Raw genomic sequence first — 16,647 nt, forward strand, 5'->3', positions numbered from 1 at the left:
ATAGTTCAGTCTTGGGCAAGTAAAATATCATTGGTGTTTAACATCCTCAACTATTATGGTAAAGATTAGGCAAGTAGATTTTGGCATGGACTGGTAAATTTTTATCACAATTTTATAAGTCTTCAACCTATAGCCCCTCTCAGGCAAGACTCTCCTGAGAGATAAGGGATTAGCAAGAGCAGCCACAGAAACTGGTGCCTGGCCTGGGAGTTTAAGGGGAGAGCTGGTCAGAAAATGGTATTTTCTGTGAAAAATGTCTAAAGAAATGAAAAATTTTCTGAGTCTTCAACAAAATAGTTTACCAAAACTCAAAAATATTTTTGGCGGCTTAAAAAAATATTGAAATTTTTGAATGAAGAAAAAGTTCTGTGCAAATGTTTGCTTTGGGTGTGGGGGGAGTTTAAAGAGGAGAATTTCATCCACTCTATCTATGGGGTTTTAAACCTCCCTTCCATTAGGCAGAGTGGCACCAGCACGTAATGGGAGAAGAACTGTCCAAACTGGGTATCCTCTGTCGGCCTCTGCCTCCTTTCTTCTGCAGGAGAATGTATCTGCCAGCAGGTTTCCCCTCCACTGCTAGAGTTACAAAAGGAAACAGGAAAAACTAAACACTTGCAGCTCCCACGCCTGTCCAAAGGAAAGGGAGACTATTCCAGCAGCTTCTCTGATTCAGAATCTAAGAGAAACAGAATGTGCCTGTCCGTTGCCTCTCCCCTCTTGGCTCTTCATAGTGGGAAGGGTGGTTGGGAGCACCAGAGTTGTCCTCCAGCTCCGCACTCTGAGCGTGCACCCGCTCTCTGTCTCGCACATACACTTGTTTAGCTGGCCCTGGGCCTTTGGGGGACATAGGCTCCTTTCGGATACATTTATTCTCTTCCCCATGTCTCAGCACACAAGGTGACGCGGAATCACATCTTTGCTTGACATCGGCACTCATGAGGCCTTATAGTCACCAAACATGGTTAGCTCCCCTCTCCTATTATCTATTTTAACCACAGGTTCTGTATAGCTTGAGGCAGCTAAGGCCCAAAGCTCCTCTCCCCAACGCACAGCTGTGCAGGGGAGAAGAGGAGAAGATGTGAGCTGCTAATGCAGTGACTGCTCATTACTGCCCTGCAGTCTCCTGCACAGCAGAACTGCCCCAGGTCCTCTGCAAGAGCACTTTCTGCAGATACTCAGGAAGGGGGAAACAATGCATATCAACCACCACTCTGCAGCAAGATTGGGAATGCAATACCTATGGGAGGATTTGGCATTTAAAACTCACAAGTAAAAGTAACTTTTAAAGGAAATAAAATTTGAGGCCAAAAACTTTCTAGTGGAGCCTTCAGAAGGTAAGATGTGGTTCTCTCCAGTGAAAAAACAATATACTCCAACATTATAGTATTGTAATTACAAGTGCTCTTTACTACAATGTGTTGTGCTGCAAACTTCATTTCACAATAAGTCAATGGGATATAGCAGTTAGCAGAGGGCCTTGCAAGTTAAGAGCCTTGGGTTCGACTCCCAATTCAGCCACTGACTGACTGTGTGTCCTAGGGCAAGTCACTTGATCTGTGGGGTCCACAGCTTTCTCATTTCTCTAATGGAGCAATTGCTTATCTGTCTTTATATGCCACTTTGAGATTGTCTGCTGCAAGGTGCTATGTACATGTGAAATATTGTTACATGTTCAGAGCAGATCTTTGTGTGCCAGGGTTGCTAAATCTTGTCATACCAGGGCTGCACATTCACACACTAGCAGCTGGTCCAGTGCAGCACATCCCTAGCATCTTTTGTGCTTCCTCCTGTGGTGCTTCCCAAAAGGCACTGCAGGAATCAGTACAAAGGATTGTGGGTCACAGCCAGGCTCTGAGGAGGATGGTCGCAAGAGGCCTAACAAATCTGCCTCAGTGGAGGAAATACAGGGAATAGGATCAGGTTCATACCTCCCCTCCCCTGAACTCCAGACACCTGCTAGTGACCATCTTGAGAGTCACAACCCAGCAGTGAAAAAACACTATTCGGATAGCTTTACTTGGAACTAATGAACATACTGTTTGTGCAATGTCCTTTGCCATTTAATCCAAGTGTGAGGCTATTTACACTTAAACAATGAAAGTAAAAGCCTAACCTCCTTGCTATAATGAATAATCCAGATAAAAGACCCTCCAGAGCTCAGCACATTTTGAGCTTCTTAGGATACATCTGTTCCTCAAGGATCGGTTTTGGGTCCAATCTTATTTAATCTTTTTATTACTGACCTCGGCACAAAACGTGGGAGTATGCTAATAAAGTTTGTAGATGATACAAAGCTGGGAGGTATTGCCAATTTAGAGAAGGACAGGGATATCCTACAGGAGGATCTGGATGACCTTGTAAACTGGAGTAATGGTAATAGGATGAAATTTAATAGTGAGAAGTGTAAGGTCATGCATTTAGGGATTAATAACAAGAATTTTATTTATAAGCTGGGGAAGCATCAATTAGAAGTAACGGAGGAGGAGAAGGACCTTGGAATATTGGTTGATCATAGGATGACTATGAGCCGCCAATGTGATATGGCCGTGAAAAAAGCTAATGCGGTCTTGGGATGCAACAGGAGAGGTATTTCCAGTAGGGATAAGGAGGTTTTAGTACCATTATACAAGGCACTGGTGAGACCTCACCTGGAATACTGTGTGCAGTTCTGATCTCCCATGTTTAAGAAGGATGAATTCAAACTGGAACAGGTACAGAGAAGAGCTACTAGGATGATCCGAGGAATGGAAAACTTGTCTTATGAAAGGAGACTCAAGGAGCTTGGCTTCTTTAGCCTAACTAAAAGAAGGCTGAGGGGAGATATGATTGCTCTCTATAAATATATCAGAGGGATAAATACCGGAGAGGGAGAGGAATTATTTAAGCTCAGTACCAATGTGGACACAAGAACAAATGGATATAAACTGGCCACCAGGAAATTTAGACTAGAAATTAGACGAAGGTTTCTAACCATCAGAGGAGTGAAGTTTTGGAACAGCCTTCCAAGGGAAGCAGTGGGGGCAAAAGATCTATCTAGCTTTAAGATTAAACTCGATAAGTTTATGGAGGAGATGGTATGATGGGATAACATGGTTTTGGCAATTAAATATTCATGGTAACTAGGCCCAGTGGCCTGTGATCATAGAATCATAGAATATCAGGGCTGGAAGGGACCTCAGGAGGCCATCTAGTCCAACCCCCTGCTCAAAAGCAGGACCAATCCCCAATTAAATCATCCCAGCCAAGGCTTTGTCAAGCCTGACCTTAAAAACTTCCAAGGAAGGAGATTCCACCACCTCCCTAGGCAACGCATTCCAGTGTTTCACCACCCTCCTAGTGAAAAAGTTTTTCCTAATATCCAACCTAAACCTCCCCCACTGCAACTTGAGACCATTACTCCTTGTCCTGTCCTCTTCCACCACTGAGAATAGTCTAGAACCATCCTCTCTGGAACCACCTCTCAGGTAGTTGAAAGCAGCTATCAAATCCCCCCTCATTCTTCTCTTCTGCAGACTAAACAATCCCAGTTCCCTCAGCCTCTCCTCATAAGTCATGTGTTCCAGACCCCTAATCATTTTTGTTGCCCTTCGCTGGACTCTTTCCAATTTATCCACATCCTTCTTGTAGTGTGGGCCCAAAACTGGACACAGTACTCCAGATGAGGCCTCACCAATGTCAAATAGAGGGGGACGATCACGTCCCTCGATCTGCTCGCTATGCCCCTACTTATACATCCCAAAATGCCATTGGCCTTCTTGGCAACAAGGGCACACTGCTGACTCATATCCAGCTTCTCGTCCACTGTCACCCCTAGGTCCTTTTCCGCAGAACTGCTGCCTAGCCATTCGGTCCCTAGTCTGTAGTGTGCATTGGGTTCTTCCGTCCTAAGTGCAGGACCCTGCACTTATCCTTATTGAACCTCATCAGATTTCTTTTGGCCCAATCCTCCAATTTGTCTAGGTCCCTCTGTATCCTATCCCTGCCCTCCAGCGTATCTACCACTCCTCCCAGTTTAGTATCATCCGCAAATTTGCTGAGAGTGCAATCCACACCATCCTCCAGATCATTTATGAAGATATTGAACAAAACCGGCCCCAGGACCGACACCTGGGGCACTCCACTTGACACCGGCTGCCAACTAGACATGGAGCCATTGATCACTACCCGTTGAGCCCGACAATCTAGCCAACTTTCTACCCACCTTATAGTGCATTCATCCAGCCCATACTTCCTTAACTTGCTGACAAGAATACTGTGGGAGACCGTGTCAAAAGCTTTGCTAAAGTCAAGAAACAATACATCCACTGCTTTCCCTTCATCCACAGAACCAGTAATCTCATCATAGAAGGCGAGTAGATTAGTCAGGCATGACCTTCCCTTGGTGAATCCATGCTGACTGTTCCTGATCACTTTCTTCTCATGTAAGTGCTTCAGGATTGATTCTTTGAGGACCTGCTCCATGATTTTTCCGGGGACTGAAGTGAGGCTGACTGGCCTGTAGTTCCCAGGATCCTCCTTCTTCCTTTTTTTAAAGATTGGCACTACATTAGCCTTTTTCCAGTCATCCGGGACTTCCCCCGTTCGCCACGAGTTTTCAAAGATAATGGCCAATGGCTCTGCAATCACAGCCGCCAGTTCCTTTAGCACTCTTGGATGCAACTCGTCCGGCCACATGGACTTGTGCACGTCCAGCTTTTCTAAATAGTCCCTAACCACCTCTTTCTCCACAGAGGGCTGGCCATCTATTCCCCATGTTGTGATGCCCAGCACAGCAGTCTGGGAGCTGACCTTGTTAGTGAAGACAGAGGCAAAAAAAGCATTGAGTACATTAGCTTTTTCCACATCCTCTGTCACTAGGTTGCCTCCCTCATTCATTAAGGGGCCCACACTTTCCTTGGCTTTCTTCTTGTTGCCAACATACCTGAAGAAACCCTTCTTGTTACTCTTGACATCTCTCGCTAGCTGCAGCTCCAGGTGCGATTTGGCCCTCCTGATTTCATTCCTACATGCCCGAGCAATATTTTTATACTCTTCCCTGGTCATATGTCCAACCTTCCACTTCTTGTAAGCTTCTTTTTTATGTTTAAGATCCACTAGGATTTCACCGTTAAGCCAAGCTGGTCGCCTGCCATATTTACTATTCTTTCTACACATCGGGATGGTTTGTCCCTGTAACCTCAACAGGGATTCCTTGAAATACAGCCAGCTCTCCTGGACTCCTTTCCCCTTCATGTTAGTCCCCCAGGGGATCCTACCCATCCATTCCCTGAGGGAGTCGAAGTCTGCTTTCCTGAAGTCCAGGGTCCGTATCCTGCTGCTTACCTTTCTTCCCTGTGTCAGGATCCTGAACTCAACCAACTCATGGTCACTGCCTCCCAGATTCCCATCCACATTTGCTTCCCCTACTAATTCTTCCCGGTTTGTGAGCAGCAGGTCAAGAAAAGCTCCCCCCCTAGTTGGCTCCTTTAGCACTTGCACCAGGAAATTGTCCCCTACGCTTTCCAAAAACTTCCTGGATTGTCTATGCACCGCTGTATTGCTCTTCCAGCAGATATCAGGAAAATTAAAGTCACCCATGAGAACTAGGGCGTGCGATCTAGTAGCTTCTGCGAGCTGCCGGAAGAAAGCCTCATCCACCTCATCCCCCTGGTCCAGTGGTCTATAGCAACTCCCACCACTACATCACTCTTGTTACTCACACTTTTAAACTTAAAAGTGATGGGATATTAGATGGGGTGGGATCTGAGTTATCCAGGAAAGAATTTTCTGTAGTATCTGGCTGATGAATCTTGCCCATATGCTCAGGGTTTAGCTGATCACCATATTTGGGGTCGGGAAGGAATTTGCCGCCAGGGCAGATTGGCAGAGGCCCTGGAGGTTTTTTGCCTTCCTCTGTAGCATGGGGCACTTGCTGGAGGATTCTCTGCTCCTTGAAGTCTTTAAACCACGATTTGAGGACTTCAATAGCACAGATATAGGTGAGAGATTTTTTGCAGGACTGGTGGGTGAAATTCTGTGGCCTGCGTTGTGCAGGAGGTCAGACTAGATGATCGTAATGGTCCCTTCTGACCTAAATATCTATGAATCTATGTATCTGCACTGGAAAAGGTGTGGTCTTAACACAGGTTAAAATGACAGTGAAAGCAGGTCAGCTTTTCACGCAGGATAGCAGCTTGTGTTCCTCCCCAGGCTCCCCTATAGGTTGAACTCAAGCTGCTAACCCAAGTTCAAAGCTGAGTTGCCATGTCTTCACTGCTGTTTTAACCTGAGTTAAGAACATAGTGTATTTATTTGCTTATTTTTACTTTTACTCAGAAGAGCCAGGTTAGGGAGGTGAAAAAGAGGCACACCTGAGCTGTGCTGTCAGGAGTCATTGTAAAGCAAGGCTAGGCAGCAGGACTTGCTATACTTTTAAGTAGCTGCCTGTCAGTACTGGCTAGTATGCAGGGTGAGAGGTGCAGTGTCAGACGTCATCCCTGTCCATATTTACAGCAAATTCTGGCTGCTCTCTGCCCTTGGTAATCTGGACTCACTGAATGTCCACGTTAAACTAACAGGGAGAGCGCCAGCCCCACAACTCTGTCTCTGACATGCTTGTTCTCCAATGTTTCATGTCCAGAAGTCCACTAGTTCTAAGCGAGTGAGACCCCACCTATATTAAAAGCCTGCCCTGTGCTGCTTCTCTGCAAACAATGCACGGCCGAGTGTGTGTGTGTGAGAGAGAGAGAGAGAGATGCTGCCCCAACGCCATGTCCCTTTTAATAATATCAGTTCAATGTTTCATACAGTTGTTGATCACTACACGAGTGAAATTGTCTTCAACAGTGTCCGTGTAATTGCCATTGTCATCATTGGCCTGGGCTTCCTCTTATTGCTTCTACCTGAGGAATGGGACGTCTGGTTAATGAAGCTCCTCACCCGCCTCAAAGTGCGGAAGAAGGAAGAGATCCCCGAGGGGAATGGAGACATTGTTTCAGGACTGCAGAGCAAAAGCAGGAGAACTCGCCCTTCCATGTCATCCTTCACTCATTAATGTTATTTTTATTGAAACTCTGTGATTAACATTGTATGTTATGATTCAAGGGTCTTTTCTTGCGAAGCACATATGTCCAGTATAGTGTACATACCTGTACAGTTTTGATATGATACAGTCTAAGGCATCAAGTTTTGGCATGTCCAATTTGCTTGCACTTTTTTCACATCAGACCTTTCACTTATAAGTACCACTTTAAAAAAAAATCAAAACAAGAACCTCTCTCCTCTTTTTCAGTGAATGTAATGTATAGTCAAATTATCTTTGCTTATATCATTTTAAAGATCAGTTTTCATGAGAAGCAGGGCAGATATTTTGTACATTAGAAACTGAATGACGCATCACACACTGTGATTTAAAATGAGCAGATGCTATGCTACATCATATGTTTATTTTCTACCAGAGCTATACTCATAACTTTAAAAGTTTTCAAAAAACCAAAAGCAAATCTTTTTGGGAAGGTGGGACAGGAGCGAGAGGGAGATTAGGAAACTGCTCCGTGAAAATGCGTGCACTTTGTGCCAGGACAAGAGTGAGGTTAAAGTGCTAAAAGGCTTGCACTGAAGTAATACAGGAGAAGCAGTCAAGAGCCCAGCCTCCTTATACTGCTCATGACTCCGCTCCACGTTTAAGATCATGCAAGAGACATACAGTGCCTTTTACAGAATCCTAGTCTTTAGCCGTGTAGAACGAGGTCACTCTGCAAGTAGCTTCTGTCATTTTACAATATAGGGGGCTCACAGTGCTCCTAAAACTCCCGTTGAAGTCAACAGGTGCCCACTACGAGTCACAGACTTTATTGGGAATTTAGGGGGCTCAGAGACTGCAAGTTCATGCCCTGTGCACCTGATTCTCTTCTCACTTGCACAGATTTTACCCCCATGTGGAGTTACTCTTAATTTACACTGGTGTGAGTAAAAGGAAAAGTTTACTTAAAATAAAATTAACAAGGAAGCTGACAGCCAGGTCTAGAGAAACACGGTCCGTGATGTATAGTATGAGCCCAACGAGGTGAATTGCCAGTTGCTTTTACTCTACAGTTGGGAGTTTTAAAAAGAAATGTAAGATATTTACATAAAATGTAATGTAACACCTTTTTATGAAACTTGTAAGCACCAGGATGTTTACTTATGCGATTTAGGTTCGCCATTAAATTTCTATCTGTGATAGATCACATGCTATGTAAAAAGGAAACAAAGTTATAGTTTACTATTTTTGAAGTTTACATTGTTGCATACAAAATTAAAATGTTATTTTCAACTGTTGCCATAAGCTGATGGTACCTGCTGTCACAGAGGCATACTTTGTGTCAGGCGAGTGTGGCGTTCACTTTGAAACTTTTTTAGCAAATGAATTCAGAGTCCATTATCTGTTTGGCAGAACTAATTAATAAAAGGTTTAAAAAAATCCTAAATCAATGACTTCTATGTTTTTTCTTCCCGCCGCGCCCCTCCCCCAAACTTATAATAATTTAATTTGTTCTGTTTGAAATATTTTATCAAAACTGATGAAGAAGGAGGGAGATGAAATACAAAAATATGGCCCCAGTCCTGCAAAGGATTCTACAACCACAGAGTTTTACTCCCCCATGGGGAGCCCCACTGACTCGGGATACAAAACTACATGCCTGCACCTCCAAAGAGATTCATAAGTGTGGTCTCATACTGCCACCTGGAGTCCCATGGAAGTCAACAAGACTCCCTATGGGTGTAAGGGGCCATTACTGACTGATCCCTTTGCAAGAGCAGGACCCATAACTATGGGCCCACTTTGGACAGGATACTGTATTTAGGCACCAGTCAGAAAAACAGAAGCCCAGCAGGAGGAACATAGGGGAAAAGTTGTCCATCCAAATCCTGACTTCCTTGAAACCACCAGGGACCGTGTTCTATAGGCCCTTTGTGATGAATATTTCTGATTCAGAGCTTAGTCCACATTATTATCTATGTACATACCCATATCTCTCGAGATCCTTAAATACCCACTGCTACAGAGATTTTTATGTGCTAAGAATAATCTGTGGTGGAGGAAGCCTGACTGGGCAAGTGGGTGGTGCCCCTGGGCGGTAGATGGAGCCCCCCCCTTAGGGGACACTGGCTCTGCCTCTTCCCCACCCCTGCAGCCTGGGCCATGAGTCCCCCTCCCCAGCCCAGAGGAGTCCCGGGCCAGTCTAAGCCGTGCCATGCCTCCCCTCCCCAGACCCCAAGCCACAGCAGGGAAAAGCCCCTCAGCAAGCTGCCTTTGGCAGGGGCTACACAGCTCTTCCCACAACACCTGCCTGGGACCTTTCCCTCACCAATGAGCAGCTCAGCACCTTCTTCCTCTGACAACCATTTGTGTCTACCTTCCCCCTTCCACACTTCAGACACTCCGCAAAGTCACACCATCACAAACTCACCCAAGGCCCCTTTGGCTTTAGAAGCACCTCTTGAGGGCTGCAGCTTCTCAGGCCTGTAGACCCTTCCTTTCACCACACAGTGCCCAGACATTCGAAACGCAGAAGTTTCCAGGATGGAATATGCTGCTTCTGGACATTGGTGCCCAGGAAGAATTCCCCTTACTCTTTTTTCTGATGGATTTACCTGATTGACTTTCCTTCACCAAGTGGAAACTACAGACCAGCTGCTGGCTCTTTTTGCAAATGGACACAATCAGGCTAAGCTCCTTGGTGCAAGGCTGTGATTTGGATTCGAGCTGAGGTTGCGGCAGCCACGGCACAGAGGACTAACCACTATACGACCATGTCCAGCCACCAAGTGCCACGGCTGCTGAGCAGGAAATGCCCAGTTCTGCGCTCTCGGGGAAGCCACCTACTTCACCAATGGCCACAGATATTAATCAAGTCTCTCCATTATTGTCACAGTTAAAATGGTAACAAAAGGAAAAAAGACAGGAGACCAGCCTGCTGCCTGTCTGCTTTTCTCTCTTCCTCACCCCTTAACCGATTGTCCTCATGCCCTTGGCCAGAGTATTTCCCTTTGTGACTCCAAAACATGCCCCAACATGCAGGTCTTGAAGCTGGGCCCAGCACAGTGGCAGAAGGCGCTGTAGAGGCTTTGACCAGGGCAAGCAGGCAGGGGTGGCCTTGCAGGCTAATTGTCTCTCTGGAGGTGCAGGGTGTGAATGGAAGTTGCCATAGAAGGGGGTGAGGAATGTGCTGGCCAGGCCAGGCATTTCTTTCTTCCCATTCAAAAGGCACTGCCCTCCCACTCAGGTAATCAAACCCTGGTCTCCCACGTGATAGGTGGAGATACTCACCCCTGTACTAACATGGAGCAAGGCCAGGTTTGCACCGCATACAACTCTTCGAGACCAGCTATGGCCAGCTTACGCCACACCTTGGGCCTCACCAGGCAACAACACCCCTTCCTCTCTTCTTCCTGAAGGCTTTGGCTGCAGCAACAGCACAGGGAAAAGGCCTGTCCCCCCTCACATGCAGTTGCCTCTCACGCTCATCCATAGAAGCTTTTGATAGGCTCCATGCAGGTTCCGGGCCACTGAGGAGGGGGTATTTGCTACTCACCTTCCTGGGTCCACCAGTAATCTCCCTGGAGTCCAGAGAGATTACTGATGACCCCCAAGAAGCTGAAAAGCACATGCTGCCCTGGAACCTGCATGGGACATAATAAAGCAAAAACTCCCCCCCACACACAAAAACCCTGCAACCGGGGGGTGGGGGGGGTCTGGTGGCAGCAACAGTACCAGGGGAGGCAGGGCCGCTCTTGGTCTATTCTACCCACAGCCCATGGTGTTGCCACAGTAAAACATTAACACACCTGATCTTTTCACCCTGTTTTTGGCGAGATGGGGAACACCCAGCTCGCCCAAAATACAGACCCTACAATCATTGCAGTCGTATTGGTGGAGCATTTACAAACCTACTCTTTCCTCTTTCAAATTAAAAATTCTTGCATCTCGTGGTGTAGCAGGGTTTTGCTGTTCTCACATAGCCGCCCCAGAGACTGTCGGGAACAATGCCAAATACCATGTACCAAAAAAAATCCGTTCTTGGTTACAAAAGCCCAAGCAATGGGATCTCCTCTTTAATTGCTGTGTTTTAGTGCACAGTGAGTCCAATATGTTCCACCAGGCATCCCACAGGATCGGAACCGTTTTAATGTCATCTTCTTAATACATTTTACTAACAACCAATGTATGGTAAGGCCTTAAATGGCAGTATAGGGCTTAAAACCAGGTAAAGATAGGAAGTTTGCACCTGGGACTACAGCATCAGTAAGACTGTGGTATGGTGAAATTTTAATACTAAATACTCTAGGTTTAGAAAATCCTTCCCAAGACTGACTAAAAGAAGGCAAAACACATGATTTATACAGCGCAAAGCATAGCTGGTCCAAGTAGAGCCTGGGCAAAGCAGCTCACTGCCTTTGGGGAATTCCAAATTAGGGCTAGCCAAATTGGTTGAAGGAAGCAATAAGACGCAACTTAAATTTCTTCATGAAATACACCACCTGAAGATGAGACCCTGATGAAGACCGGAACCTGGATGGGACTTGATGAAGTGGTCAACAAAGAGTGTGTTTGTTTTAAATTATATCTATGCCTTTCTGTAGAGCTGGGGGTTAAGGAGCGGGCTGAGAAGAAGCCAAGAAGGAATGGGAATAATTAGCTCCGGCCCAAAGGGAGCAGTTGTAGAGCATATTGTACTGGGAAGAGCTCATGAGATGATCAGGTCACCATGCCGAGGAGGACAGTGCGTGCTGTCTCAAAGAAGTGCACACAGAACTCGTAGCCCAGGGAGCGTGTGTTGGCAGGAAATGTAATGTTGGCTGTTAGTCATCTCTCTCTTTCTCTCACATACACACCCAGCTTTCTGTCTCCTATCTACTGCAGGGCTGACACAGGTACAATCCTCCCATGGTGGGAACTGGTGCTTTTAGTACCCTTTATACCACATTAACCCTTTTACAAGGCTATACAGGGGCTAGACCAGAGTGACAATCTCGCTCTGCAGTTAAGGATTTTAACTGCCTCACTTTTGACTTTAGAATCAGCTCTGAAAGTTTCTCTTATTTTTAATTAAAAGTTCTTCAGATCCAGCAAGTTGAGCCCTGTGAGGCCCCTGATCTACAGTGACCAGCTATAAGAAATGACAAAAAGGTTGTTATGTGAGAAGCAATTGAAAAGCTGGCTACAGAGGGGATGTCAGGCAGCAGAGCCTCCAAGCCCAGGCCTAGGTAACTGGGACCAGGAGAAACAACAACCTGGCCGAGAGCAAGTTGTTAAAGGGGAGCACTGCTGCACTGAGGGACTGGGTGTCACTCTTGGCCCCAGATGCTGCAGTCTGCACTCCCCACCTCACCCAATGGCTTCTGAGGCTGGTTATGCCACATCCAGAATAGCTGTGCAGCCTCCTCCCAGCACTAGCTCTGCTCATCAAACCAGCAGTCCCGAAGGGCCTCGCCCAGCCCAGCCCTATCTGCCTCCCCTTTCGGCTGCTCTCCTTTTTCAGGGGTGAGCTGGACTAGTTCCCCTCATCCTGCACTACGGCTTCCTCCACCCTTCAGGGACCGTGCCTGACCGCTCTCAGACCCTGCTGCCAGGCGTCGCCCCTGCACCAGGTCCTTGGCTGTTTGCAGGCTGCTGCTCACACTGCCACTAGCCATTCCTGGTTACTATGGATCACTTAGTTCCCCCCCTCTCTTCATCAGTGCAGACTTGGCTCCTCCATCCTGGGGTGACCTGTGGCCCAATCTTTGCCCTCTAGGTCATCTGAAATGTGTGTGTGGAGGTCAGGGGGACCCAGTAATGAACCAGCAGACTCATTAAATACATGAATACAGTACATGAAATAGCTCTATGGATAGACAGTACATAGCATCACAGTGTCTTAGTCACTTATTTTCCCTGCTGCAAAACACTGTGCTGGGTTATTTCAGTGAAGTAGTGACAGTCGCCCTCCTCCCCCATAAGTCTTTTTTCTGGTCTGTTTTTTGTAGCATTGCATTGTGGCGGGCTCCTGCTTTTATCAGTATTTTTAGTCCTGGATCTCCACACTTGGTACTTTCATCGGCCCATGATTTGAAGCTATGCTCATTATTTCGAATGTTTCTTCTCTTCTGTCGAAGCTGGCTGTGTTTGTGTCAGCAGGGAGATGCTATGGGGAACAGCTGCAAAAAGACCCAGAGTCAGCCGAAATAGTCAATGGAAGAAGATAAGAAATTGAAAATTTACCTGAGCCTCCTGACCACACTCAACCTGAGGACTTGGAGTACATTAGTGAGATTTGAAGAGCACAAAGTGCCAGGGGAGGGAGAGTGCACCCTGTGACTCAGAATGGATGAGCCTCCTGCCCCCAACCCCACACTTAATAATTCCTTAAGATCTCCTGACTTCAAGGACTCTGAGAGGGAGTTTGCAAGTGATCACCTCACAGGGAAGAGCCTCAGCTCCATCAACAGTGCCTGGAGGAGGAGGAACAGACTGAGCAACTCCCGCGGCTCTCTCTGCCTCATCTTCTGCTGAGGCAGTGGCATCGGTCTCACCACTGCCACCAAATCACTACCCAAACAGTTTCTGGACCTCCTAAGGAGGATTGCAGAGCCTCTCTTGATTGCCCTGGAGAATGGTCAGGACCCTACCCACAAGGTGTCCATATTACAGGCCTTAGCGAGGTGGTGCCCCAATCAAGGAAGCCATATTGGAACCAGTCAAAGCAGTTTGGAACACTCCAGCCACCTGTGCCCTGATTCCAAAAAAGGTTGGAGAAAAAGTACTTTGTTCCAGCTAAAGGGGTGAAATATTTGTTTTCTCACCACACCCTGAATTTCTTAGTTATCCAGGCAATCACTGATCACAGTACACTGCACCAATCTAGATCCATTCCTTCCAACAAGGATGCCAGAAGATTGGATCACCTCAGAAGAAAAAGTTTCTCTTTCACCAGCCTAGAGTTTCAGAGAGAATATTAGCAGGCACTGATGTCTAAATGCAACTTTATTAACGATAATAACTTGAGTTTGCTAACAAGCTTCCACAGGAGTTCAGGCCTCAGTTGCAGGCTATTCTTCATGAAGGAAAGCTGATAGCTAGGTCATCCCTCCTGCCATTGCTGGATGTACTGGACACAGCTTCCCAATCCACAGTGACTGCGGTGGTCATGAGGTGGGTTTCATGGCTTCACTCCTCTGGTTTTCCCAAGGAAGTTCACACTACATGGAAGACCTCCTCTTCAAGGGCAACAATCTGCTTAGCAAAAATATCAGACTAGTTGTTACACACCTTCAAAGACTCCTGTGCAACTCTCTGCTCCTTGGTTATTTACATCCAGCACCTTGGAGGAAGTACTCCAAACGACCTCCATATAGACAACATCCTGCTCCTCAGCCCTGTTACCATCAAAGAGCAACAAGTCCCCCAGGAGGCAACAAAAGGTACACCCCCAGTACACAAACACCCTGCCATAATTTCCTTCGTAGTCCCAGCCTCACACCAAAAAGTCTTTTTGATAGGTCCTTCAAGAGCCACCAACCAGCCTCCACACTACCAGATACCCTCACCCTCTTCACTGGCCACCTTGCCAGGTTTTTTTTCCCAATGTGGCAACATATCAGGTCATACAGATGGTTCTTAGAGATCATCTCCATTGGCTACTCCATAGAATTCCTTTTCATCCCTTCTCACAAGAGGACTCTCAGACAGGAAGTAAACTCCCTTGTCCAACTAGGAGCTACAGAGCTCGTGCATCCTCAACATAAGGAGAAGGGTTTCTATTCCAGATACTTCTTCATTCCTGAAAAGAAGGGAGGCTGTAGACCCATTTTGGATCTCAGACACCTAAATATCTTCAAACACCATTCAAAATTCAGGATGACCACCCTCGCCTGTTTAATCCCCTCCCTAAACCAAGGTGCCTGGATTGCAGCTCTTGATTTGAAGGATGCCTGCTTTCATACAGACATTCACCCAATGCACAGGAGGTTCTTGCTCTTTACAGTGGGCCTAGAACATTATCAATACAGAATTCCTCTCTTCCATCTCTCGGCAGCACCAAGAGTTTTCATGAAGGCGCTCTCCATAGTAACAGGATACCTGTGTCACCAGGACAGTCTAGTTTTTCTTTACCCTGATGACTGACTGCTCATGGGGCAATCATCAGTTCTCTCCTTTCTCAGCCTCCTGCACTTCTTAGGACTTCAGTTAAACTGAGAAGAATCCACTTTAATCCCCACACAGAATAAAGATTTTATCGGAGTGACTCTGGACTTGGCCAAAGCATACAAACCATAGGAGAGAGGGACCTCATCATTCAACTTTGACTGAGCCCTCAGACGACAGCTTGATCATCCTTCTAGGCCACCAGGCTTCATGAACTTATGTGACACCCTTCACAAGGCTCCATCCTTGGTGCCTTCAGGCATGATTATAGACAGTCTACACTCAGACCAGAGATACCCGAGACAAACCAGTCTCGATTCCCCAGAGCATCCTGGCATCACTCACCTAGTGGGAAAACAGAGAGACTATGTATGTAGGGATTCCCTTCATTCCCCCTCCACTCATAAAGAAGCTAGTTACGGATGCTTCCCTATTGGGTTGGGTAGCACAGCTGGACAACTACATGGCCCTAGGACCCATCAACTATCTAGCACTGAAATATTTTATAGCAATTGGTGTTATGTATAGATAAGATACAGATGTATAGATAAGAGGGTCTACGGGACCTCAAACAGGAATATAAAACAGGATTTTCTTGGCATGTTTTTAATTTAATTCTCCTGGGGCTGTATTATTTCTTCAATTAAAACAGAGATGAAATGATTATTCATGCCCGAAGTACAAGCAAAAGTTGATATTCAGAACACTGGAGCAAAAGAATCTTAACCAAGTGAAAAATGAATCAGATGTCCCATACTCAGAACTAGGTGATCTGAAAACAGCTTTAAATTAGGCCTTCAATTTTTCTATTATTTCAGAATATTTTTAAAACTAAGCTATATATATAGATATATAAGCTATATACTGATTGTACATCATTAAAATGAGATGCAGAGAACTTGTTCATTCAAATGATACATAAGTATAAGCAAAGTAGATGTGAGTAGCATTCACATAGAGCCTGTGATACTTTCTGATTCCTTCGGAACAGAATAAGACCAACACAGGCTGCCTCCTTGTTAATCAGAATTGCAGTTTTGTTTTGCTTTTGGATGCACAGAGGAGCAAGGATTGTGTCAGGCATCCTAAGAGGAAAAAGGTGTCACTTACTCCATTTTTCAACACGAGCAGTTTCCCTGCAGTCATTCATCACGTTAATGGAATCCCCCATTGCATTACAGAAATTCTGTCACATTTCCAAGCAAGACCAAGCTGTATATGGGACAGAGACATATTATCCTTGCCCCCTGCTTTGGCTGAAAGATACAAAATGTGCTTTATGCAGCCTGGAGCAGGTTCAGCGGTGCCTGGGCAGAGTTCTATCCTGTAAGAAAGAACTTCACAACACTCTCCCTGGTCAATATATAACACTGCTATAGGTTTGGGCCTGATTTTCCTCTCCTGTGCAACAATTGTTCATGGCTTTAACCCCAGTGACCTCAAAAGGGGATGCCCTGTTTAGCACCAAGGCCATTTAAGTGTAACCCTTCTGCCCGTCA

The 16,647-nt window shown here is 46.0% G+C and overlaps 1 protein-coding gene and 1 long non-coding RNA gene across 2 annotated transcripts in view; one reads left to right on the plus strand and one right to left on the minus strand.

Moving 5' to 3' along the window:
• Positions 1-7,033, plus strand: part of SLC35F3 (solute carrier family 35 member F3) — a 276,349-nt gene extending 269,316 nt beyond the window's left edge. Inside the window, exon 8 of the mRNA XM_077811838.1 lies at positions 6,789-7,033. Within this exon, the coding sequence (XP_077667964.1) occupies positions 6,789-7,033 (245 nt within the window). The remainder of the gene's footprint in view (positions 1-6,788) is intronic.
• A 6,994-nt stretch (positions 7,034-14,027) lies between these two features.
• Positions 14,028-16,434, minus strand: LOC144262187 (uncharacterized). The gene is made up of 3 exons (XR_013345499.1): positions 16,259-16,434; positions 15,276-15,493; positions 14,028-14,236 (listed from the first exon to the last, which is right to left on the minus strand). It is a non-coding gene; the product is annotated as an uncharacterized LOC144262187 (long non-coding RNA).
• Positions 16,435-16,647: the final 213 nt, after the last annotated feature.

This window comes from Eretmochelys imbricata, chromosome 3 (genome assembly GCF_965152235.1).
Source record: "Eretmochelys imbricata isolate rEreImb1 chromosome 3, rEreImb1.hap1, whole genome shotgun sequence".
NCBI classification, from domain to species: Eukaryota; Metazoa; Chordata; order Testudines; family Cheloniidae; genus Eretmochelys; species Eretmochelys imbricata.